Genomic DNA, 27879 nt, shown 5'->3' with positions numbered 1-27879 from the left:
TCTTTTTTACAATCGAAGTAATTGTCGCAAAATCTTTTTTTTACTTTTGTTAATATATAATACAGTCAGATAAAATGAAGTAAACGTTTAATATCTTAAAAATAACTCCTTAAAATATTTGACTAAGTTACTTTAATGTGCTTTTTTTTTAATTACTATAAATGCAATGGAATGTAATCGGTCAAATGTATTAAAAAGTTTCCCGCCAAAAAAACATACTATGCATTTTAGAAACATAGTGAAATATAATTAAAAAATTAAAGAAAAAAAATTGTTTTGTTTTAAAAGGCACTTGAAATCACACAATGAAATTAATATCACTTATGCAAAATGTAAATATTATGAAAAAAAAAAAATGTAAAATACTCTTTTATAGTAGTATGAATATAATTGATATTATAAAAAAATAACTATATTTTTCTTTATTACTTCGACCGAAGGAACATATGATACAGCCAAAATTCTTAACCAGTAAAAATCCTATTTAACTGACTTTACGGTCAAAAGTACTTATAACCGTTGACATGAGTTAGGTTAGTTTTTCTTTTATTTCTGTCATAATAATCATTGTGTGTCAAAATATATAATATGTCCACAAATTATTTGATAGCACACTTGCAGAAATAAAAATAAGTCTCTTGTCTTATAGTCGATAGTACTTTTAAGCTAATTCTGTCAGTCCAAAGAATTTTTAACCAAGAGTTATGACAATAACACATATCTGATCAGTTTAACAATAATCGTACATACATGGACCCTAAGACCTGAATATGACGACAAAACAGTCAAAGTAAATAAAGATAATCTTTAAAATCTGCTGTACAGCGGCAAACAAGCAAAAACTAACCAGATTTAATAAGTCCAAATAATCATTTAAGATAAAATATTGTCGTATTTAAGTACATACAAAACATATCAAAGATTATTATAATATTATTTGAACAAATAAAAAATAATTTAGACTAACTTCTAGTTTCAAATCTGCCTCAGTGTTGCCAGTATTCCGAACATTATAAATTAGTTTTTAGAATGATCAATTGCAAAATTAGAAATATTATGTTTAGCACTTTGGCCCACATATAGTCTTAGGCCCCTGATGGGCATAATAAAAATGAATAAATAAATACATATATATCTACCTCAATCTATACTTGTTAATTGGACTGTTTTGTGCAGAAATGTGCGAACCCACAGAAGTACTAAAGTTGAAATAAACAAAAGTATCAAAGAAAAAAAAGCATTACATTTTTAATTAATTACATATATACTCGTAATGTATTGTCACTATAAAAGTATTTTTTCTCTTACAAATCAAATATCTTTTATTATCTGTGGTTTCGGAGGTACCTGCACAATGCGGCCCAATTGTAAAAATTCCATATTACTATGTATTTTTCCCTTTAAACAGTTTCAATTGATACTTATATCATAACAAATCAAGTACCAATAAAAAAAAAATGCAAATTTAAATACAAACGCTGATTTTTTGGAATGTTCAATAGTGACCAACTTATGTCATAGTTTCTATAAATTGTCAAGAAAACAAAAGATGCACGCTTTTAATTGAAAAGTTAAAATTGCGGCGAATATTTAGAATAGATAAATAAACATTATCCTTTCAGAAATAATGGACTTTAAAACAGTAAATGTGAATATAAGAAAATCTATTTTAATAAAAATATAATAACTATTTCTTAAATATACGAATAAAACGTAGAAAATACGAAGGAATCAAGTAACACGACGTAAAAAATTGTGGCAAAATTAGACAAAATACAGAAACTAGTGAAGTTTAAGTTCACTTCTTCCCGCCAAGTGATTCGAAGAAGTTCACGAATTTGTTGACTCCGATGTTCTTGGGTAAATCGTCTTCCGGTGGATCGTTGGCTCTGATAACGTCTTTAGGATTCACGTTATTGCTTGGCACCATTTTAATTTCATTAGACGGCCTCGGTTTCTTTTCTGAATTACCGTTGAATTTGATTTCTTCGACGCCATTCTGTGGCGTTTCGAATTTCTGTTGAATCTCAACGATATTTATGCCGAAGTCTTCTGGTTGTTCAACAACTTGAACTTCAGTGGGTTCAACTTCTTCCTGTACTAGATTGTCGAGTGTGTGTGAATCAACTACATTGTCTGGTACCGCGATTTCTTCAGTAGGAACATCGACTACATTATTTTGATGAACAGCTTCATTATCGTCGATTATTAAACCTTTTATTTCTTCGTTTAATTCAACAGTCTCTTGCACGTTAACTAAAACTTGTGTCTCTGTAGTTTCAACATTGTTAACAACTGTCGATGTCGTTATAATCGTTTCTTCGACGATTACTGGAGCCGTTGAATATTCAATTCTTTCGCTAATTGGAACAATACTTTCATTTGTTGCGGGATGATCCCAGATTTTGTAGTACTTTCCGTATAATTTGTCCCAAAATTCCATTTTCTCTTGGTCTGGATTCGTAGCCAATGACAATTCATTGCCAATATTAAGATAACAAAGATTGTCTTTGGTGACTGGCAACCATGTTACTGGAAGGTAGTGGTTTTCATCTGGTGTGGGGTTACTGAAAATTAAAAAAAATATATTCATTAAGTTTTACGTCTAGATCTATAGCCTACTCAAATCACAGAAGGAGAAGAGACAAATAAAAAACTTCGACACTGAATCAGAGTGGTATAACTGGATGTTGTCTAACTAACTGTTGTGGAACTAGGTTTATGGTATTGAATATTGAAACATATCTTGTAAGAGTAATCAACACGACATAAACGTTCAAGACGTCGCTCAAAACAGTATTTTTTTCACGTGCGTTTTATAATTATAATTGAAAATATTGTTGGATGTTCTGAATTAATAAATAAACTCATAAGCATTTAAGTCTGTGTTTTTCCCGTATCTAAATAAAAAAGTTAAAAAAATTAGCCCGTAAGGCTGTTAATATCCCACTCCTGGGCTTAATCCCCCACTTGTTCTCTACAAGTTTGGTGCTTATTTTACGACGCGCGTTCTAACGCTAATAGTTTTCCTCACAATGTTACTTCACCACCGAGACATGAATTATACTGTCAAATTAAGCCCATTAAAATTGAAAATTGAGTGATGCGTCTATCATGTATTCTAACCACTGGACCTGGCATTATATTTTATCTAAAATTTATAAAATCTGAGATCGTATCAACTCACCCGCCCTTAGCGAAGTTCGTCCACAGCCTCAGCAAGCGTTCCCTCATCTTAACATCCTGTGGCTCAACTTCCTTCTCGAGGTCATTCTTGAATAGATACCCCACTTCATCCACATGTCCTGCGCGTTTCAGGTCCAAACTCTTCAAGAAGTGGTTGCTCCAGTCCAATTCACTATTGTAATCAAATTTGTAGAAATAAATCGGCTTATTTGTGTTATTAAGGAGGTACTTGATATAACGGTGCATATTGATATTGTATAGACAATCAGATAATAAATGAGCTCTATCGTTAAAGCTTTCATCGCTCGAAACATCACCTTTGAAGTATAATGCCTTTATTTTCTCAGCAATAGCTAAAGCTTCATCTGAATTCCTTTCAATGTTCAAGTCCTTTGGAATGTACGATTGTAAATCGTCTGTGTCGTGAACTAAAGCGACTTCTACAGCAGTCGAACCGATCATAACTGGTATATCAGCTACTCGACCAGATGTTAGTACATCTACGAATGGTTCAGTTAGGAAAGCTTCGACACCTGGAAATTCTTTTTCGACGACCGGTGCGAATGGATTCAACGTCTTATCCATTGTACCGACTAAAGGTGACATCCTCTCGTACGCCTCTACAATGTCTTTGACTGGTGTTGTCGATAGAAACTCATAAATTTCATCGATAGCTATCGATTCGCAGCCCAGCTCTTTGGCTAAAGCTGTTGCATTTTCTATTGGACTTCTTTGAATCGCCCAAGTATTCAACGCTGTACCGGATTGAATAATAGCTTTGTTTATTAAATTCTTCGTCAATGGACTCGCTGTGAGGAGCGTGACCAAAGCACTACCACAACTTTTACCGAATACAGTTAGATTGCCGGAGTTACCTCCGAAATTATTTATGTTCTCTTTTACCCATCGAAGAGCCTGTACGATATCTTTAGCGCCTGCATTTCCGGGTACGTCGGGAGTGTTCAGACACAGGAAACCTAGAGGTCCGCATCTATAGTTAATAGTAACAATAACTACATCTTTTTCTACTAAATAATCTGCACCAAATAAGCTAGTACTGCTCGATCCCATACGAAAACCGCCACCGTGAATGAAAACCATAACGGGCAGGAATTCCCCGTCCACACTTGGCGTGTAAACATTTAGGAAGAGACAATTTTCATCCCCCAAGTACTCTTTGTGGAAGAATGGTTCAATTTGAGCGCAGCTGTTTCCTTCTGAAGTGGCCTCGCGTACACCGTCCCATGGTTCTGGTGGCTGTGGGGCCTAGAAGTAAAAAATATTGCAAAATTAAATATCAAATTTAACTACAAGTATAATATAAATAAATGTTACTACTTCTACCAAATTTTAATCATGTTAGAAGGCATTGAAGGTGTAATCCTGAAAATAATTTTATTATTACGTAAAATACATACTAAAACAATAAATAAATCCAAACAGATATAATCAAAATTAGGAACATCACGCCTTCCTAAAGATTTACATGGCTTTGTACCCTGGTAAAAAGCTCGTGCTACTACCTATTTGTACTAAGCCCGAGTTCGTCTACTGGCTGCAAATACATCTTCAAATTCAGTCTTGGGTCCAAACCTCAGCTCAGGCCAATAAAAAGTTATTGGGTTTTCTAAAGAAAATTTCTCGCTAAGCACTCTGAATTTTCGGAAAGCATGCAAAGCCAATCAGGATCAACGGCTTTCCTGAACTTTTCCGGTAGTGTCGGATTCGCCGTCCCATCGGATTATGAGAACGAGGTCCAAAATCAGTCAGAACATCATCATCAACTAATCGCAAGCTCCTAGGTCATTAGAGTGTGAAAATATCCCTGATATTTGTTTAATTATATCGTGTCAAATTCGGAATTATTTTGATATAAGTTATCAAAATATTATCACAGCTCAAATGATAGCGAGATAAATAAGATCGATGACGGAATATACTCTCAAGTGGTGTAAATTTAGTCACTTTAAAAGTCATGAACAAAGGTACTTTAACTGCAAGCTTTGTATATCGTCCATAATATAATTTCATAGTGTATACTATATTTTATTTATAAATTTAATACTTTAATTAATTAATTCAATTCCAGTAATTAATATAAATATTAAATTACCTAATTGAATTAAAGAAACCCGGTGACCGTCTTGACTTCAGAGGAATTAACAATTTTATTAACTTATCGCAGCGTCCCCTACAGAATCTAATCTAAGACACCCATCATATATTACATATAAGAAATTTCGTCGAAATCAGTCCAATCGTTTAAGAAGAGTTCGGTTACATATACACGTCCAAAAGATAATAATATGTATACATAGAAATAAATTCTTACAAATTTACAGACTTTTTACATACGAAAAATTGTATTAGAAATAGAGAATTATTCTTCAAAAACTAGTTGTAATAGGAAAAAATAACAGTCTGTAAATGTTCTACGGATGGGCTAAGAGTTCCTTTTCTTTTGAGGACATATTTGTGAGCCCATTCCACAAAGGCGGGTTACTTTCTCAAGCTACTTCCCTTTAACGCAAATATAAACATGCATTAAGCATACAAAAGTTCAGCGTTGCTTGTTAAAAGAAATACTCTACAAAAAGGAAAAATTAAACAGCATATCTATATATGACTAAGAAGTTATCAAATTTTTTGGGCAATTTTCTAATTTCACAGCGAAACTTATATAAGAGATGAGTTACGTCTTCACGGGAGATTTTATCGCTTATCACCGGCCGCGTTATCTTGTTTGTAGAGATCAATCCATATCTAGCATTTCACACACAGTTCTGCAGTTGTTTTTGAACTCTCTTTCAGATTAACTTTATCAAAATAAAATATATTCTTACGCTATCTCTTGGAGTAACTTTAAATGTTATAAAACTAAACAGCGGAACGTATGTTATCTATGTACAACTGAATCTACATTACGAACCGGTTTACGCTTTACGTTTAATACGGATCTGTAAAATGACGTTTCAAAAATAAAAAGCCTACTTGAATAAAGTACATTTTCCCATCAAATAGTATAATTGAACTATGAAGACATGTTTTACCACAGAAGCATGCCGAACGCACGAGTAGCCTCGAAGACCAATCCGTAAGGGAGATAAGATTATATTTCTTGATAATTCAAGAATCTAAATTGCAGCGTGCTCCTTCAACGTACACTTTCTATCAACCAGCCAAATTCCAAATATTTATTAGTAATTTATCTTATGAACTCACCTTAAACCTCAAAGAACCAATGGGCGGTTTCGCGTATGGAATTCCTTGGAAACTGTAGAAGGCTTTGCCGCTGGGCGAGTTGACGAGCTTCCCTTGCAGTTCTCCCTCTTCCACCCTCACGATCGGTGACTCAGTCATTCTGCCGCCACTGTAATTTGAAATTGTAAAATTAATCAATGTAACAAAACAGCTGACAAAGTCAAAAAATACACAGACTACAGAACTTCCCAATGCCGGCAAAGAACTTCTCTAATATTAAGGAATATATTTTGAGTTTATTCAAGCACCCCAGCTTCTGTGCGTGTTGGTTAGATTAGTTGTCACCGAGCATGGCATGAATTAGGTTTAAACAAATAAGCAAGCAAAACTTTAGCGTTGCCGGAATGTATCCACAGAATATAATATAAACACCATAAGAGTTCAATATTGGGAACATATACATCACACTTCAAACAATATCGCTGTATGAAAAACTGACATTTCCAAAGTTTGAATGAAATGTGAGGCGGTTCGGGAAGTAAATTCTACCGAGAAGAACCAGCAAGAAACTCAGTAGCTAATCTTGTCCACCATTCTAATTACAGAGTACGTCAATAACTGTTTATATATTAGTCTTTACTGCCGAACTGTTTTTATAAAGTCACTTAGTAACGAAAACAATTGAATTTAAAACACACAAATTCATTACACGAACAAATATTTGAGTCCACTCAACCGTTAGATAATAAATTATTTGTTTATCTGTAGAGGCAAACTAACAACTGTCCAGCCAGTAATCTCTGAGGACTATTTAAATATTTATCCAAGCCGAAATTACGGTAGTTAACGACCACGCCATTACTTATTTCTAGCAATACTAATAAAAGAGGATAAACTCTTAGTAATACCAAACTGAATACATTACTAAAATCAAAATGTATTTTATTCAAGTAGAACTTTAAAGCACTTTTTACAAACTATATTAAGAGAAGCTACCACCGGTTCGGAATGTAGATTCTACCAAGAAGAACCGGCAAGAACTCGGTACATAGTTACTCTTTATCAACACTTAAAATACAAAGATATGTTAGTTTAATACAATTATATATGTACATTATAAATCCTGTCTGGAAGTCAAAAAGTATTAGCTCTACGCTTCTTTATCATCTTTTTTAATCTTGTATCTTGTACGTTTTTTTTACGTGATGATTTCTGCTAATACTCTACTTTAAGCCGCGTTAAAAACCTTCGTTCCAATTAGACATCCATGATTATATTGATGATAATACAGCGTGGACAAAGTATGTGATGAATTCATAAAACAATGTAATTGTACATTTCTTGTTGTGATCTCTTAAAAATGTTTTTGGAAAGTTAGGAGATCGGCAGAACACTTTGCTGCGGGCTCTTCCTGTACTTAAGAAGACGCCTCCAAAGTATCTCACATTTAGAGGATGTCTGTACCCAATAGTGGCATATTACCGAGCTCTTGTATAGTGGCTCGTTTATAAAGAATTTACGTGGCATTATGTTTTTATTGATAAAAAAAATTAACGATAATTCGCAACGAGACTTATCTAAAAAATTTAAACATAATTTCGTCTTATCTGTTCGATTAGAAGATATTAAAAATACATTACACTATATTAATTTGGTTTAATTTCATAAATATTGACTTGTATCGTTTGAAATAAAATACTGTCTTTATCTCTGTGCTACTATGTACATTATTATTAACTAATTGTATTAAAATAAACACGTAGGCACGTGATATGTGGCCATCACGATACATGTGGAACATCGAAATTAATACTTAGAATAAGAATAAAACAAAAAATCTTTATTCAAATGGGCTCATAAAAAATTACATAATTGTATTAAACGTTAAGCTACCACCGGTTCAGAGTGTAGATTCTGACGAGACGAACCGGTGTGAAACTCAGCAGTTACTCTTATCCAAAATATTTAATATATCCTGTCTGTAAGTCAACAGGTATTAGCTCCATGCTTTTTTATCGTCTAAGTAGATTAATTTTACTTGGTATGACATCAATTTAGTTTCTTGAGATCATTTTAAGTATTCTATAACTTTGTACAGTATCCCAAAGATTGCCTGGAAGACATATCCTACTGAGATAAGTCTGTGTACATTTTTAATGTTTTCATATTTATTTATTATTTATCTGATCATTTGTACACAATACAGCAATAAACAATAACAACAAACATACGTATACAACAGTTACTATAAACATATCTTTAAATTTCTTTGGTTTATAACATCAACAATTATTAAGTTCGGCTTTCCGCTTGCATACGGTACAGAGAACGATTTTGGACAATGATGGATATATATTAAGATACCAAAAATTTTATTAATAAATATTATTCATGAAAAGAACACTTTTTTGATAGAGGCCTGGGTTATTTGGATCAGGCTCAGGTTTAAAACACAGGACTTATTAAGAGAACAATAATTTTGGATTACCATTGTAAATCCGAAATTATCTTGCCGTGTTTTATTGGTATTTTTGGCTTTCCGAAACGGTGGTAGTGTTGAAATATTGACGATTCAAAAATGCTTCATTGTAAAGTTTACTTGTAATACGTTTGATTTGATTTAAATTACAAAATTAAACTGTTTGAACTTCTAGTGTTTTCGTTATAAAAGCCAAGGGTCAATTCCACTAACGAATTGTCACTTTAGCGAAATCGAATCGAAACGTGTTCATCGCTGTCTAGTCGTTTTCCTATTCTATTGAAACAATGTTCGATTTGCGATTCGGTTGAAGTTTGATCGGATTAGAATCGGGATCGTATTATGAATCAACTGGGTTCACTTTTGTGATGAATTGAATTAGGAATATATCGTGATCGTTACAAATTAGTAGAATTATCCTCAGCCTCGATTCTGTAAGAACAAACTTCGAATCTCAATCAAAAATGTTTTAATTTGACTTACATAGTTGTGATACACTATTTTGATACTTGTATCCGTTAAGTGCTTTAATTATTATAGTCGTGACATACGACAATTTTTTTGACAATTCACAATATGCACAGCGATTCAGTAGCTCACCTCGCATCTCACTCTTAAAATGATGACAACAGAGTAACAGTAATAAATTTTGATATGTGTATTCTTATAATTTTATAGTATATTCGATATCCTCCTTAGAGAATAGCTAACCTAACCTAATAGGTGAGTATCCAGTTTGTTCCTTGAGAAAATCTCTACAGTATTTTCTCTATGGTTAACATTACTTATTATATCTATTGATATAATTATCCGCTTTTCCTTTTACCACCACTTACCATCTATTAAGTTGATCAGACGGTAAAGATAAAATTGCTATTTTTATATAAAAATAATTAAACCAGAATAATTTTATCGATGACCAATCTCAATAAATGGTCTAAAGATTGTCTCGAAAGCCTTTAATAGATCAAGCGATAACCGCATTCAAACAATCAAACAAGCTTTACTTATTAATATAGAACAACTAGTCGTCGCCTGTGGCTTCGACCGCGTTTGAGGGCGTTGGTCGTCAGAAGTTAGGCATAAAAAGCCTATGTACTTCTTTGGAGTTCAAACTTGCTCTGTTACAAATTTCATCAAATTCGGTTCAAAAAAATAGACCGTGAAAAAGCAACAGATACACAGACAGACAGATCCTCCGAGTTTCATCAAAATCGGTTCAGAGCTTTAAGTCTAGAGGTAATGGACTGAGTTACTTTCCCATTTATAATATTAGCATAGAAGTAAAGTTATTGCTACTGTTATAACAGAGCCAAACTATTACCCCTTTAATTCTGTCGATGCCAATAGTAATCCTTGACATTGACACTGCGCCTCGGCCTCTATTGCCAGTGCTCTGCCAACCGTGAAAGCTTTGACGTAACTTGTATCAAGTCTCAATCATCCAATGAGGCGTAACATAACATACTTACATACTAGTTAATGTTATCTATACATACTAGTTAATACACGCTTATCTGATAAGATTTCATACAAAGGTACCCCTCGCCCTTAAGTCGAAATTTTCAAAAAACTATACGGAGTAACGATGCTAAATTACAAAATAAATTGTTCCTATAGTTTCGAAGACCTCGTGACGATTCAGTCAATGACTTTTCGCTTATATTATAAACTATATCTATAAATAAATTATATATTAGATAGATATGAAGTAATATTAGTCGCGTCCGATAATTAATTGTTCAAAGATAATTTGAAGAGAAATTGTTAGAGACATTAAAAAATGCTAAACAAATATACTCTACGGGTTCGATTCCCGGCCGAGTCGATGTAGAAAAAGTTCATTAGTTTTCCATGTTGACTCGGGTCTGGGTGTTTGTGGTGCCGTCGTTACTTCTGATTTTCCATAACACAAGTCCTTTAGCTACTTACGTTGGGATCAGAGTAATGTATGCTATGTTGTCCGATATAAATATTAATTTTAATATACATAAAACTTATATCAGACAATGCAGCGTAATCTGGACATAGTTCAAGTATATAATATATTTATGTAAGTAGCTATATTTCGCGGTTTCACTCGTTTTCAATTGAGACTATTGACGTAAAAATCATACAGTTAATGATCTATATTGCTAACATGTCTCGAAATCGTAATTACTTTAAAAACGATTATTGTTTCGAGATGTAGACTATATTCTAACACGTCTAACAGTTTTAAGGATAAATGTGTTCTAGCATTATTATTGATAAGTTGTCTATTTAATTTTTTCGTTGTTTCATTTGATACGGACATTTGTTATCTAAAATAAATATACATTACTATTGTATATTGACTAAGTATTTTATATCTATATATGTGTATATAAAAGCGAAATTCCACTCACTGACAAATCTCAGAAACTAGTAAACTGTAGATGATATGGTAAAAAGAGATTTTACGAAACTTTACTCTCTTCACGAAACTTGGAAGATTGTGTTTTATAAATTTCGCGCGGATAAAGTCACAGGTTCAGCTAGTATACTTATAAAGTCATATATCCTGACTGACTATCAACGCACAGCTAAACCTATTGAGTGTAGAAATCTGAAATTTGGAATATAGGTTTATTAAACATAAGCATTCAGATATTGGAATCCGTATAATGGAAATATCAACTTTAAAAGTTGGGAAGCCTAACTTTAAAAGCAGCTAGTTTAAGACGAATAGTAACAATTCTGTTTCTTGTCGGTTCTTCTGGGTAGAATCTATATTCTGAACCGGTGCTAGCTTTAAATTTAATTCAACACTGTAACCTAACAATCCTTCTTGGTGAGGAAAATATGTCTCTTTATAACAACGTGCAAAAGTGTACGGTTTGTTACACAATTACGCCGAAACAATGAACCGATTTTGGCAAACGTCTTAAAATAGAACCTTTTCATAATAAAACTCACTTAAGTCGAACGCGAAAGGTTATTTTATATAACAAAAAATTATTCTCCGTGTATTGAAACGTGTCTCGAAAAACAGATTTCAACAAAACTCTACACAATTGTAATTATGAATGAATGAAAAAAAAAATCTTGGGATACTCCCAAGATTTTCGGAAAAACAATATCGATGACAAATTTCTCTTAAATGACTCACCAAATTTTAGGAGATACAACAAACACACAATTCGCAACAAGCACACACTCGACACTGAGTCGAATCACGAGTCGATACAGCGATAAGATTACCAAGTGTATAAAATTTCGTGGCGCAACCTCTCATTGCTATCACATTTAAGTAAATACTTGTATTTTGGAATTGGAATTTATTTGGATTCCATATTTTATTCTTGGACCGAACGTAATCCGTTGAATCATTCATAAAAGGTAAAGATTCAATGCAGATTACATATCAATCCATACTTAAAAAATAACATATCCTGACTGACTGACTGATTCATCATCGCCGAGCGTAATCTATTGAAGTGAGGGTCATGAACATATTCAACTATATTCAACTTCCACGCAAGCAAAGCCGCAGCCAACGGCTAGTTAGGTACAAAATTTGACGGCAAAAATTCTGTCAAAATCAAAATATATTTTATTCGAAAAGACTTTTTAGACTCTTAAATCGTTTTACAGAAATGTATTAAACGTAAGCTAACAGCTTCGGAATGTAGATTGTACCGGAAGAAACGGCAAGAAACTGAGTAATTTTACTTTGAAATACAAAGTAATTTCAATTAAATTATATCAAAAACCTTGCCCTAGTATGGATTTATTTGATTTGACTAGTTACTCTTTACCACCAAAAACTAGACAAAACACATAAACTGTATAACTTGTCGGCTATACTAATATTATAATATTATAAAGGGATAAAATTTCATACAATCGAAAAAAAATCAATTGTAGAAAGTTATATTATTGCTGAATGCCTAAACCCGATAAACTCAAAACCCACCGACTAGGAACAGTGATTCAAGGGGAAGGTTTTGTTGTACAATCTATTAATAAGCTCAGGAAGTCGGATCTTGGGGGTGAGAACACTAGAAACCGTTTTGTAATACTATCTCGATATCTATATTACCTTGCATTAATTCAGTATATTTTAAGACACAAGAGACATAACTTCTTAGTGTCAGGATTGGAAGCGCTTTGGTGATGTAACAAACGGTACCCAATAACCATCAGATGACCCTTTTACTAGTCCGCCCACTTATTTAAAACTACTAAAAAAAAATGTTTCTTTTTTTCTGAATTGGTAAGAGAGTTATATTATACAGCCAAAAAAATATAAAAAAAATATATTTATTCTCACCAATATATCATTGTAAACCTCGCCATCGTGGCTGTAGAATCAGATCTTTGCTTTTATTATATAATAATAAATTTACCGCAATAATTACACAAATGTTTTATTTTCCGTTACATAAAAAAAAACAGTTTTAATTATTTAAAAAGGAAGCTCTTCTTTCTTGTCGCTTGAAAACTATACCTAATCACGTGTCTACATGTAATGTAACTCTTATGTAATTTAAATACAACAACATATTATCCTTAAATCTTAGCTCAGGCCACAAAACTATCGATTAAGAAAAAAAAACGTCAAATCAAAACAGCGCGTACACTGAAATTCCAAAACGAGCTACACTTTTTGAAAATGGAACACAATTCGTAATGGCGTCTTACTTTTACGAGGTAAAAATGACACTGTCAACGTACTGAGATTATATCATGAAGATTCAAGTTTAATTATCACTATAACAACCGTGACAAGATGGATGGTGTAAATTAGTTTTAAAATATTATATAGGCTCAATAAATAACAAACGTTTAATAAATAGACGACCTTATCGCATACAAAATAGAACTCAAATTTGTGCACAAATGTTTGGGATGTATTTTTTTCAGATATTACTTAGTAAGTATTTTTATATAAAATTATATTTAATACTTGAAGTTAAGTAAATAGACGCAATTGATAAGTGACGGCACGTGGTCACTATAACTTGCTTCGATTGTAACGGTTCTGGGGTTTGATGATCACGTACGTCTCGTTTGTTGAAGAATAACCAAATTAGTTTATTATTTTGTTAGAAGTATGGCTACATACTAAATTTATAAAAGTTACGAATATTGTATTTCTTGTAACGACCAATCAAAACGAAGCATTTGCCTCGAACGGGGTCGAGGCGCCATCTGGTTGACAGAGGTGTCAAATCAAACAAAATATCTCCAGTTTTGACAGACACATTTTGTTTGATTAGAAAAAGGGATAGATCGAGTTGGATCTTGAAAAGTATAAAAGACTGCCTATAAAGGTCAGATCGGTGCCCTGAACACGCTGCTCGATTTTGTTACTTGTTAAAGTGTTAATTTGTTGATTTTATTTTAATTAAAATACTGCAAAAACGTGGTAGTCGTGTTATGTGCTTGTTCTTTACCCTACTCACTAAGCCCGTAACCATTGACGACGGTGTCAACAAGAACGATGTTTCTCCGACATAAATATACATTGATTAATAATAATGACGGTTTGTATATTCGTTTCAGATTGATAGACTTCGACTACGTAAAAAGTAGGGGGGGTTCTTGGCGTGGAAGTCGGGGCGTGTTCGCGTTGTTAGTATAATGCTACGTGCTGCACAATTTTCTGCTTGGTGGTAGGGCCTTATGCAAGCCCGTCTGGATAGCTACCACCCACTGATCATATTCTACCGCCAAATAACAGTACTCTGTATTATTGTTACCCGGTTAGAAGGGTGAGTGAGCCAGAGTAATCACAGGCACAAGGGACACGACATCTTAGTTCCCAAGGTTGGTGGCGCATAGGTGATGTAAGGAATGGTTAATATTTGTTACAGCGCCTTTGTCTGGGCGGTGGTGACCACTTACCATCAGGCAGCCCATATGCTCGTCCTCCAACCAATGCCATAAAAAAATCTGTCTAGTTTTACTATATGCTTACGCAATGGTCCATACAATTTAAGGTGACAAATATATTTTTAAAATGATTCACTGTTTTGTCTCGTTTGCGTTGCTGAACCATCATCCGTCAAGTCGAAACTATAAACAGCAGTGTGATTCTGTACGAATTTATTTCGTATCTCACTCGTCAAATGTTGACAAATTACTTTTAGTAATACGCTATTTTGTTACGCGAATCCTATACATTTTATAATAGGCTATTTGACAATGCGAAAAATAAAGTTTCAATTATTGCAATCAGTATATATTATGAATTTAAAAATGGTTATTTATTAACGAAAGTTGAAAATAATAATTAATTTATTCAAATATCCATAAACAAAATGCATTTTTTTAAACGTTTGGCACGTGAAACAAAACGCTCCTGATTGGTCGGGCTTATGATGACGTCACTTGCTTTTTAACCTGGTTTGCCTACTGTATGTGGATTATATGTGCCACAGATTACAATACAGGCAAGTGACGACACCGACCCCATTGCAGCGCCATATTGTCAAAGTAGCGTTTTCGCGCGCTATTTAAATATGGAATTTTTAATTTGATATTTTTCAGCAAATATGTACTAGAATTAAAAAAAAACAACTTTTACTGGGTTCCTGAACCTCTACTAAATAATATAAAATGGATTTTAAAAACCAGTCAAATAGCCTATTATTAAATTCACTGTCGCATATGAAATTCTGATATTTCACGATCGTTTTGGGATGACTTTCGAGTTTCTTGTTAGGTAATAGCCCCCAAACACACTACTCGACACTAGCATTTACGTTTTGCCATAGTACCATAAACGCACAATTAAAAAACAAAAGCCACCGCAAGGCACGTCATTACGTTGTTAAAAAAAAAATAGCGTCCTGAAAGCGAGGTTAGTAAAGTGCATCCAACATTCCAATGTGCAATATTAGTTCAAAATTATTATGGGTTAGATCACTATGTATCCAAACTCACCGTAGGTCGTCTAAGAATTCGTTGACCACGCTTATCATTTTGATATTTCTTACTGAAAATAATAAACAAATTAACAAAAGTTATATAAGAACAATTTATCTTATCATATTTTACGATATGATGTCATTTTGATTTCGCAAACCCGTCTGGGTAGGTACCACCCACTCATCGTAAATTCTACCGTCAAACAGGAATACTTAGTATCACTGTGATCCGGTTTGAAGAATAATTGGACCAGTGCAACCACAGGCACAAGGGATATAACATCTTAGTTCGCAAGGTCGTATTGGTGATGTAAGGAATGATAAATTTTTATGGCGCCAATATCTATGAGCAGTTGTGACTCGTCAGGTGGTCAATTTGCCAGCGCGTAACTACGCTATAAAAATAAATATATACGTAGGTACTGATAAGAAATGAATTATTTTTTTACAGGTATTTCTTAACTATTTTTGACTCAGCAGCTGATCGAGGTAAAGGTGTGAATCATCATTAAAGTATTCCAATTCCATGATCTCATACTTGGCAATCTTTATATGTATTTGCTTGTAAACAATTTAGGTATTGCTGTTTGACGGTGGAATACATGATCAGTGGGTGGTACCTACCCAGGCGGACTTGCACAGCACCAAGTTAACCGTATACGTTATTCTGTCAATATAATTTAGCTCTTCAAATCTTTAACATTACTAGCTGTACTATGCCGTTTCATCTGCGATAAATTTTAATCAAACAAGTTGTAGCCCGTGGCTTCGGTCATTTTAGAGGTCGGTCGACAGAGATAAGTCATTAAAGCTAGTCTATGTCTTTCCTAGGAGTTCAAGTTTTCCATACCAAATTCCAGAAAAAGAATTGTCCTCGTGTGGTTCGGCGGTGGTAAGATCGGGTTCCATCACAGGACACTAATTATTGTAAAACTGTTTATTCGAAAAGAGCAACTATGCGAGTTTCTTGCCGTTTCTTCTCGCTGGAGGCTGCTTTCCGAAATGGTGGTAGTAGTTAAATATTGACGATTCATAAACGCTTCATTGTGATGTTTACTTGAATAAAATTTATTTGATTTGATTTGATTATCGATACTGTCTCAGTGAGAGTCTGTACCCTCCCTAGTCGTATCTGATCGCCGTTCTACTGGATTCAGAGTGTTCATGTATGTACGCACTAGATCAATTCGCACCAAAAAAGATTTCTTGTTTGAAGTAATTTGTAAAATTTAATTGAATATAAATGTTTTAACATCTACGTCTACCTACCTAATTAGTTTTATAAATGCGAAAGTAACTCCGTCTGTCTGTTGATCTTTCACGGACAAACTACTGAACCGAATTCGATGAAATTTGGTGTGAAGAAAGATTGAACTCCAAGGAAGAACATGGTCTACTGTTTTGTACCTTACAACCCTAAAAACCGAGCAAAACCGCGGGCGACAACTAGTACAATAATAAAAAACACTCGCACTAAAATCTATACAAAATAAAACGATCACCAACTCACTGACCTCACTCGACGTCGCTACCGAGATATAAAATATAATTTCTCATTCTCACCATAAACGAAACGGTTAATTATTCCATTTCGTTCTCACTTTTACAGTTTAAACGTCTTCGCGTCACTTCTCATAAACAGTGAAAGTTGAAAATTTCACCAGCATTAATTCTATATCTCGATTTTATTATCGTATAAAGAATATACATACTTATATTAACGGCAATGCTATTTAATAAGACCATTTTTCTTTGTTATACCAACTGAAAAAACGACTAAAGAAACATACACAAAAAATCGTGCGATTCGAAAATGATTATAATATGTATATTAGATGAAAACCTAACTTAAGCTCGGGTAAAATAAATAAAACTAAACAAATATAAACATACTAACTACAGTAACCCTGCACGAAATTATTATCTGGAACGCACTTTCCGAACGCACCCGTAAACGTCAAACATGGCCGCCCGTTGAACTGTCATGTCATTGAATATCAAGGATTTAATATCGAAATATCTTGATTATACGAATTTTGTGGATATATGTTATCGACAAAAAAATTAAGGATGTTTAATTGTGGATAGGTTTCGATCGGGTCTATCGCAGACCTGCACGATATTATTAATACAGATTTTATTATATTAATTAATACATTCTTACTGGACAGAAGGTTGTATTGCTCGCAGCTATTTCATATTTAATCATTGAATTATATAAATAAAGTCTCTATAAATATATATAAAAAAAGGATATCTTTGAAATTTACATTGAATAGGCTATTTGACTGGTTTTTAAAATCCATTTTATATTATTTAGTAGAGGTTCAGGAACCCAGTAAAAGTTGTTTTCTTTTCATTCTAGTACATATTTGCTGAAAAATATCAAATTAAAAATTCCATATTTAAATAGCGCGCGAAAACGCTACTTTGACAATATGGCGCTGCAATGGGGTCGGTGTCGTCACTTGCCTGTATTGTAATCTGTGGCACATATAATCCACATACAGTAGGCAAACCAGGTTAAAAAGCAAGTGACGTAATCATAAGCCCGACCAATCAGGAGCGTTTTGTGTCACGTGACAAACATTTAAAAAAATAATTATTATTTTTAACTTTCGTTACTAAATAACCATTTTTAAACTCATAATATATACTGATTACAATAATTGACACTTCATTTTTCGCATTGTCAAATAGCCTATCGTGAATTATAAAATAAGATGTATTGTAATGTCTGTTGAAATAATTAAAAATAAAAACATTGTGAGCTGGTCTTGTTGAAAATTATTTATTTATCCGTTTACTTGAAGCTGTGTCTTTAATATATATATAAACATACTCTATTCCAAGCACAAGAGGAGAAAAGCCAAAACAACATCTGACAGCCAATTGACGCGATATCATTGGTCGAGAGCTTGATTGATCTATGATATTCACTGTGGATTTGCGAAAAAATTGCGTTTCGAACGTCGACGAAACTGTTATCGGAATTTCGGGAGTAAAATTAAAGTAGAAATAAGTAGTTAAGCGCAATAGTATCGTATTATAAATAAAGATATATTAATCATAAACTCAAGTGCACAATTTATCTGAGTTATTAGCAAATCTCATGAAATACGTAAATCTAAGGTTTGTTTATCTTTATTCCACTCTTTAATAGTTGTTATTAAATACATAACATCATTATAATACGTTACGCAAAATTAGCATTAACAATAACCACTCCCCACTCGTGGATCGTTACACGTCGACCCCCAAAACGGAAACTAGGTCACGATCCTGACCGAGCCCTCCTTTTATCCGTTCACTTATTATTATAATATATCGTGAATTATAAAATTTTGGATATTCACTTAAAATATGCCCAGCAGTGGGAACTTTGTAATTTCAATCATTCATAATGCTTAAGACAGATTTCACTTTGATATAAGTTAATCAGTCTCAATTTGTTGACAATGTTATAACTGTGTAAACAAACACAATAAATATAAATATAACATCAAACCAGACAATGCCTTTGATACATAAAATAACACTCGTTTGAATACGAATTGAATACATACTATAAAATAATAGATCATTGTTCCTTTGCCTAAAAATAAATTAAAAAAAAAAACAAATTATGACTAATCGTTACGTCATTTCAAGCAAAGGAACAAATATGCCGTCAAATGACTAATCACCTTCTCCCATGTGATGTGGTACACCAGTTTGGAACGACGTTGCTTTCGCTATATACATATATTATGTATTAAATAACATACACGATGAAATAAATTAGCAACGTTTGATAACAATAAAATGACAATTAAAAAAATCTTATTAAAAATCCCGCATGAATTGAGCAATAACTAAATATATATATAAATAATTTTATACAAAACGGTATATGACAGAGAGAGACAGAGAGAAAGAGGGAAAAGTAACCTGGAAGGAGAGGGGAGTATAATATTTTTTCCTAACGTGACGATTTCTGCCAGTTCACTCTACTGTAACCAGCGTAAAAGAACTTCGTTCCAAAGAAAACTTAAGGCAAAGTTAATGAAATATGGGAGATCACTCTCTCGTCGATACCAGACACCAGAACTGTAAAAACGACCATCATCCCCCTACCCTTATCCAAATTTTATTTTGGGGCGGCGCAGCATGTCTTCTTTCATACTTGTCGGTCTGACGTCATCTCACAAGTAACATTCTTTCTAGATATATCGTCTTTCACACAATCCATCCATCGTTTCTTTCGTCGTCCCCTACCTCTATATCCATCCTCGTCCATGCTCAAGAGTCTAGACCTTTCTTACAACATGCTCCTCATTCCGTATAATATACGGTGAGAGCCGGTTTCCAGATAGCATTCCGGTTACCGGAGTCACTTTCAAACTTCCTCTTATGTATGTATTCAATCTGTACTCTATCCATTCGCGTGACACCACACAATCTTCTTAACATTCTCATCTCGCTACATACAGTTGTCTCTCAGTCATCCCTTTTATAGCCCAACACTCTGACGCACTGTATAGACGTATCATAAATAATATATTATCTTACTAACAAATCCTCGTGTCTGCATATGCGTTCATATGTTTTTTTTTTCAATGCAAAGGCCAACTAACCATCTGATAGCAAATTATAAACTATAGACACGTATTTTCTTAACCACAGGATCCACGGATGTTATTGTGCTTGAAATTACCATCGAAATGTTTAAAGTGGAATAATTGTCAGCCATACCAGAGTCCATCACTAATGAAGCCTTTGGGGGCACGTGTTGTATTTAACAAATTTTCAAAATCACACGTGTCGTATGGGTTTTTGGGATCTAAAAAATGATTATATATGTGTAGCACCGCCCCAAAAGGGTTAAGCTAACCATAAATAATACAATGAATTAAAAATTCGAATGTTCAGTAATGTAAATTAAAAAATATGTCATCATACAAACAAACAACGCTGGCCATTGTTTTTGTTTATGGTGTGACTACCACCCATTGTGATACACAAACAGATATGTTGAATTTTATATTAGATACTGACTATATATTTCGGGGTTCCGCGAACAAATACGGCACGTATGTAAATTATGTTCCAGACAACGGATTAAATAAATTAAAAATAAAAATACTTTTTTAAAAAAAAGCATTTATATAAATGCTCTAAAAAGAAGATTATAACATTTTCGTTTAAAATGTTAACTATCAATTTATAACCTCATTATACACAATTTCTTTAATCATAAAAGCTTGTCGCGAGGTTTTCGTAAGTACATACATAGAAGTATTTAATTAAATTGAAATTAAAAAAAATGAAACTTAGCAGATTCAATTACTAAATTACATGGTACCTACTAGTTAATTTACGCAAGGTTATTACGCATAATAATATACCAAAATCTTCTCCGAAACCTTCTGCATCTTCTCATATGAATTTCATTTATATTGATTCAGTAGATTTCTCAGTACAAAACAAACCGTCTCCTCGTTTAACAGCACAGATCTGTTGTGTATTTATGTTATATATATGTATGTAGGTACAAAAGTATATGTATTTATAATCTGTGTCTGGCTTTACGCTACAGTCTCCTTGCTTCAGTTCCTTATCATCAGAGCGTGACAAACTCATGCATTAAGAATATGTAACAATTTTCAAGGTCACGCATAATCTCACGTTCTTAGAAGAACAGACACTTATGTCTTCATTTTTATTATATTTTAAGCAATGCAATCAAAAATTACACCCAAAAAGAGACATTACACATACATTTAAAGTATATTATGATTTATGAATTTCTTGTCGAAAATACGCTATAAAAACGGTATTTTGCGGTTCAACTAGAGTGTCCAACCGTTAAATACAACAACCGGACTCGGAATTAAAGTAGTTGCAACATTTTGCCCTTAAAACCGGAAATACGTTTATAGCTTTGGTCATAACTTTTATTATATTCGCTATACAAGCGCTGTATGCGACGTTACAGTCAGTTAATACAAAGGGCCAACAAACGCCGGACAAAACGGATACCCAAATATTTATCCAGACACGATTAATAATAATACCCGTGTCATGTCTGTCCTCATATATTAATTAATAAACAATATTAATATAATGAAGCCGAGATGGCCCAGTGGTTAGAACGCGTGCATCTTAACCGATAATTTCGGGTTGAAACCCACCCAAGCACCACTGAATTTTAATGTGCTTAATTTGTGTTTATAATTCATCTCGTGCTCGGCGATGAAGGAAAACATCGTAAGGAAACCTGCATGTGTCTAATTTCAACGAAATTCTGCCACATGTTATTCCACCAAGACGCATCGGAGCGGCGTGGTGGAATATGCTTCAAACCTTCTCCTCAAAGGGAGAGGAGGCCTTAGACCAGCAGTGGGAAATATACAGGCTGTATGTAAATCAATATAATAATGAGACTAGTATTCGGTATATTTAAATAATCTTCAGCTATTTATGTTATAGTATCTACGATACGGTCAAATAGATATTGGCGATAAGAAATATTAACCATTCTCTACATGAACAATTCCACCAACCTTGGGAGCTAAGGTTTTACGTGCCTTATGCCTGTAGTTACACTACTCACCCTTCAAATCAGAACTCAACAATACTGAGTGTTCCTAATTGGCGATAGAATATCTGATAAGTGGGTAGTACCTACATAGATGGGCTTGAACAAGGCCCTACCGCCAACCTGTTACTATTTATGGTGTTTTATACAGTAATTCCATAGATGTTGGACACACCTATCCAAAATTAACAACGTCGTCAACACGACGCATGAGTTTGTTCTCATATCTTGGACCAACAACCCGGTGGGAATGAAACGATTGCCTCCTGGCTATTTCTAATCATATTCAATATATGTACTTAATTAGATCGACAAAAAAAAGACCCGTTGAGTTTCTTTCGCCGGTTCGTCTCAGGTCACGGTGTTTCCTTTTCCGAACCGGTGGTAGTGTTTAATTTGACTATCAATAAGTAAGTATGTTTAACCCTTGGTGATAGGGCTTTGTGCAAGCCCGTCTGGGTAGGTACCACCCACTCATCAGATATTCTACCGCCAAATAACAGTACACTGTATTGTTGTGTTCCGGTTAGAAGGGTGAGTGAGCCAGTCTAATCACAGGCACAAGGGACATAACATCTTAGTTTCCAAAGTTGGTGGCGCATAGGTGATGTAAGGAATGGTTAATATTTCTTACAGCGCCTTTGTCTATGGGCGGTGGTGACCACTTACCGTAAGGAGGCCCATATGCTCGACCGCCAACCAATGCCAAAAAAAAAAGTATAATGCTTCTATGTTGAATAAAAGAATTTGAGTTTGAGTTTGGTTCCGGTTTACTTGAACCGAACAAGGGTCTAAATAAAACATTTATATTGATAGACGAACGAAGTAAGTAAAATCTTGCATTTTTTTGGACCAGAAATCATTTCAGGTACATTGGAACAACTACCGTATTTTTATTTATTAAACAGACAAGGCTATGCAAGACTAACCTCCTGCTTATTGATCGTAAATAATTCGCTTGGAAAACACTTTAATATAGCCAAGAACCCTCTCAAATCCGTATAAGTGTACGATATTAATGCAACGGACATACGGCTTCTCGTCTAATGTCTTGAATTTGTTAATCAATACTTCTTACGTAGAAAGTGAAGAACCGGCATATCGAACATGACGTCATAGAAATGGCATTCGAAACAGACTTGAACTACACCATTTTGTTTACTTACATAGCACCTACTTTTTGAGTTTATTTCATAGTACTACCAGATTATTTACTTGCTTATCTATATTATATGTAAAATATTGCGTAACGCATAATGCCATTGTACCCCCATTTGAACCCCAACTCGACTAAATTAATGAGTATTTAATTTACTTTTATGTTTTTTGTGTGCAATAAAAACTTTATTTTTTTCTTTCTTGATTTTATCAATGTTTACAGGTGGTATAAAATATATATTGTAAAGTCTTGCTGCTCGTTAGGAACCGTGATATGGCAGTCTGGAGATTTTTGGTACTTGGTGCAAAACTTGCAAAACATCAAGATACATATAGGTTAATGAACACAAATTAATCACGTGAAAATTTCGGTACATGTCCGGCGAACTGAACTCCCAATGTGTAAAAGTAAACAAAAACGAAAGTAAGCATTAACGACACCGGGTCAAAACAATAAAATAAACGAAAAATAAAATTAAAGGCTGGATGATATTAAGTATTATTGTATACATTTTAATATAATTTAGAGCACAAAGTCGAGTCTGAATTAAATGAGTCAACAAGCACCAAAAAAACCTTAAAGCATAAATTCTGTTAAAGACTAGGCCATCTCCCCTCATTGGAGCAGCATGTTCGAAATTCTGAACATTTTCCTCAACAAGTGGTTTGCTCAGCAGTGGACTATTTCACAGCTAGCTATCTACAACTACGAGCTATTCCAAATATGTTTCATCGTCATTCGCAATAATAATAACACATCAATTTCAACATCAAGAAAATTCTAAATTAAAATCATAAAATCTTAGGTACCAATAAAGTTCTCTACATATATCCGTCCGTGTGAGTTAACGAAATGGCGCTGAATATTAAAATTCCAACGAGAATTAGACATCCGTTGCATTCGTGCCTCGAACTTGAGAGCGCTGGAATAAATCTCCATATTTTCACCATCTGTTTGACACTAATACGTAAAGGACGTCCGACACAGACGGTGACTCATAAGAATTTACGCAAGCAATCGGTTAAAAATCATGCGTGTGTAGGGTCACCATTGTTAGGATTATACACGAGGACATAGGGGCCAAAGACATGTTATATGTAAACGGGAAAATTGACCACCTGATGGTAAGTGTTCACCACCACCAATAGACAATGGCCCCGTAAGAAATTTTAATCATTCCTTTCATCTCCAATGCACCACCAATAATGGAAACTAAATGATTATATCTCGTGTACCTGTAGTTATACTGACTCATTCACTGTTCAAACCGGAACACAACAATACAAAGTACTGCTGCTTGGTGGTAGAATACATGAGGAGTGGGTGGTACCTACCACTAAGTAAAAAGATACATATAGGTTCGGATTGTGTATCATTGGATTAATATTCGAGAAAAAGAAGAGGAAGAGGCTTAACGTAAATATATCATATATGCCTATAAAATCAAAGACTCAACATGTATATACCTTAAAAAAAATGGTACCAATTCCAGTCATATTTCTCGCAAATAAAGTTTATAATTATAAAATTCAAGTAACAATAATAATAATAAATAATCCCTCAAAAAGACGGATACCATGCACTCGCACTGATCATGAAGACTTGGTCTATCCTTTTGAGACTAAGATTATACTAGATATTATACTAGATTCAGCTCCTGGTAATGGACAACTTACCGTTCAAGATTTGCCAACAAGACCTCGGACTAGTCCTGTAATCGCAGGTCACCTGGCAACCCTACAAGTCTGAATCATGTTGCGAACAAATTTATTTCGTTGTCATTTCCTTTGTCTACTATAGTTCTTACCCTTGGATCCGTGGCTTGAATTAATTAGTGGTTTTTGATACAGGTCGCGGTTTATTCTTCTGGTCGAGTCAGAAGATTATTTTTATTATAAGAAAGGAATTAGTTACCGTATGGAGGACCTTAATCATCGCTTTGAAAGATACATTAAGCATTCCTTGCAGTGACGCAATTGGCATTGGAATCCAAATTAGTGTGTCTACCGTTGTTGATGTTACCAGTGATTGGAATGGATACTAATTTACATAGTCACCAAGAAAAACACCGTAAGATTTATTAAAGCCTAAAAAAAATTCAAGTTGATTTTTCCAAGCCCGACATCTTGGAAATGGGAATACCATTGGAACCTGTTACGTTCAAATCAATTGACATTATCTTAATAGATTTATATCTCATTCTTTGCCTTATTTTTATATCTCATTCTTTGTTTCTGGTGCTGTGTTTTTGGGTTATCTAACTATCAAGAGTTTGATGTCAAAATATAATTTATTCAATTAGGTTTTTAAAAGCCCTTTTGATTCGCCATTTAACATCAAGCTATCACCGGTTCCGAAACCGGCAAGAAACGCAGTAGTTACTCTTTTAAAACATTTAAAAATACAAAGTAACATAGATTGACGTGCCTGAATATTTCGACTTCCAGACAGCATCACAATTAAAATTATTGGATTCGATTTTTTTTGTATAGATTTCTTTATTTAAAATTGTAGAAAAAGGTTCAATACATAATAATATTTGTTATTAGGCAACATAATCCGGTTCATCAATCTTATGCCCTGTATTCGAAGGTTGTCTGGAGGAGAACGCTTTTATCGACAAGACGGCGTTTTGTACATCATTTTCATTTGTTTTCTATTACATACGTAGGCGTAAATCAACATTGGCACCGTAAAAAAAAAAAAAAAATTATGCCTGCAGTTACACTAGTGAACCTTCAAACCGAAACTCAACAACACCAACTATTTCTGTTGAGCGATAGAATATCTGATGAGTGGGTGGGGCCTGTCCAGACGGGCGTGCACTTTGTGGTCACCAAGTAAAACAGCATAGCATTGCATTATTTAAATCTGAAGGTCTACTATTATAACGATTATTATAAAATCTTGCATACATTGTCATGAGTACAGAGAAGGACATTGGGTACTTAACATCCACCCCCTCCCTTACTCACACGTATGCTCAGTAGCGGACAGACTCTAGTAGAGCATATTCCATTCCATTGTCTATTCATAAACAATAAAAATAGATTAATGTATTTGGCGGTTCTAACAACGTCGCGTCATACCTTCACGCCGACTTAAGATAAAGCACTAAACACGGTCCACTTACGATCGCTAGTAACTACACTGGCATTTGCAGAACACAACTTTACAACATAGATATTTGTTTCGAGTAGAAGACGTGCTTTTCTATGTAAGAACTTTAGCAACTACCAGATTCTAGTACGTTTTTCTTCAAAATATAACAATGAAAATTCCAAGTCTTTTTCCGAGTTTCTCTATTATAAAGTAACATAATCTTAAATAGCCATAAATTAGTATCAAAACTAGCCCAACCAGATAACTCGTTTTCTCTTTTGGGTGTCTTTAATTGTAGTCATCATACACTAAGACAAGCTTCACTCATACTTATGAACGCCGTTAAGTAAACATGGAGGGGCGCGCCTTCGTCAATTAACAGATGTATAACGTTATAAGGAGAGTTAGTGTAACTATCCGAACGTCATTACGTCAATCTGCCAGATTGATTTTCATTCTCACTTTTGGCGGGAAATAGCGCAAAATACGGTCAGGCGTGCAATTATTATACTGTTTTGTAATAATATTCGCAATCCAGAAATTGATAAAAGTATTATCTTATTAATTAAAACATTCTTGTGATAAATTTATTAAAAATAATTTTGTTTTTATTTTTATGACGTCACATATACACTTACGAGCAAAGAAATCAAGGCAATCCTGTTTCTCACGTTGCATTGTAACATTTTTTGATAATATTAATTTTAAAACAAATATTATCATTTAAAAGCTTTTTAAAGGATTAAATAATTTATTTGCCGTAAACTGGTTGTTACGTTGCCATTGCACAAACAAACCGTTTATGTACGATACCGTTTAAACCTGCCTGTGTGGACACAGACAGACAGGCAGACATTAGTGAAGTTTAAAACTAGGTATACCATTAATTAATAATTGGTAGTACTGCCAGTGAAAGTCCCGTCAAAATCGGTCCAGCCGTTCCATAGATTAGTCAGAACAAAGAGACAGTCATACAGACAAAAAATATTTTGGTATATGTACCTTGTATACATACATCTTCATTTAGTAAAAAGCGGTTATTTTAATATTACAAACCGACACACCAATTTTATTATATGTACAGATATTATTTATATATATAGATATATAAACTATGTGTACTTAACCCCTTAAGTCAGAGATATGGGGATGCAACAAAAGGTAAATAAATAATTATTATTCTTTATACTGTACTCTATTCGATTGTACAAGTATTATACCGGATATACCGGCGAGTCACACATAACCCCCTCACCCCCCTAGCGTAATGCGTTTT

General features: G+C 33.8%; 1 protein-coding gene across 4 annotated transcripts in view; it reads right to left on the bottom strand.

Annotated features, from left to right (window-relative positions):
- Positions 1-357: 357 nt before the first annotated feature.
- The window catches only part of LOC125074983 (esterase E4-like), a 32014-nt gene continuing 4492 nt past the window's right edge, over positions 358-27879 (bottom strand). For 2 of the 4 annotated variants that reach the window (XM_047686491.1, XM_047686492.1), the window contains exons 2-5: positions 15779-15830; positions 6409-6556; positions 3188-4452; positions 358-2567 (exon numbers count right to left, since the gene is read on the bottom strand). In XM_047686491.1, coding sequence (XP_047542447.1) covers positions 1799-2567; positions 3188-4452; positions 6409-6556; positions 15779-15816 — 2220 coding nt within the window. In that variant the 5' untranslated portion in view covers positions 15817-15830 and the 3' untranslated portion in view covers positions 358-1798. Of the gene's footprint in view, positions 2568-3187; positions 4453-6408; positions 6557-13160; positions 13196-15778; positions 15831-27879 lie in introns of those variants that run through there. The other 2 variants (XM_047686493.1, XM_047686494.1) reach the window with 2 other exon arrangements.

Source organism: Vanessa atalanta, chromosome 29 (genome assembly GCF_905147765.1).
Source record: "Vanessa atalanta chromosome 29, ilVanAtal1.2, whole genome shotgun sequence".
Lineage (NCBI taxonomy): Eukaryota > Metazoa > Arthropoda > Insecta > Lepidoptera > Nymphalidae > Vanessa > Vanessa atalanta.
Note: the sequence above shows the minus strand (reverse complement) of the source record. Positions and strands in the feature narration are given on the sequence as shown.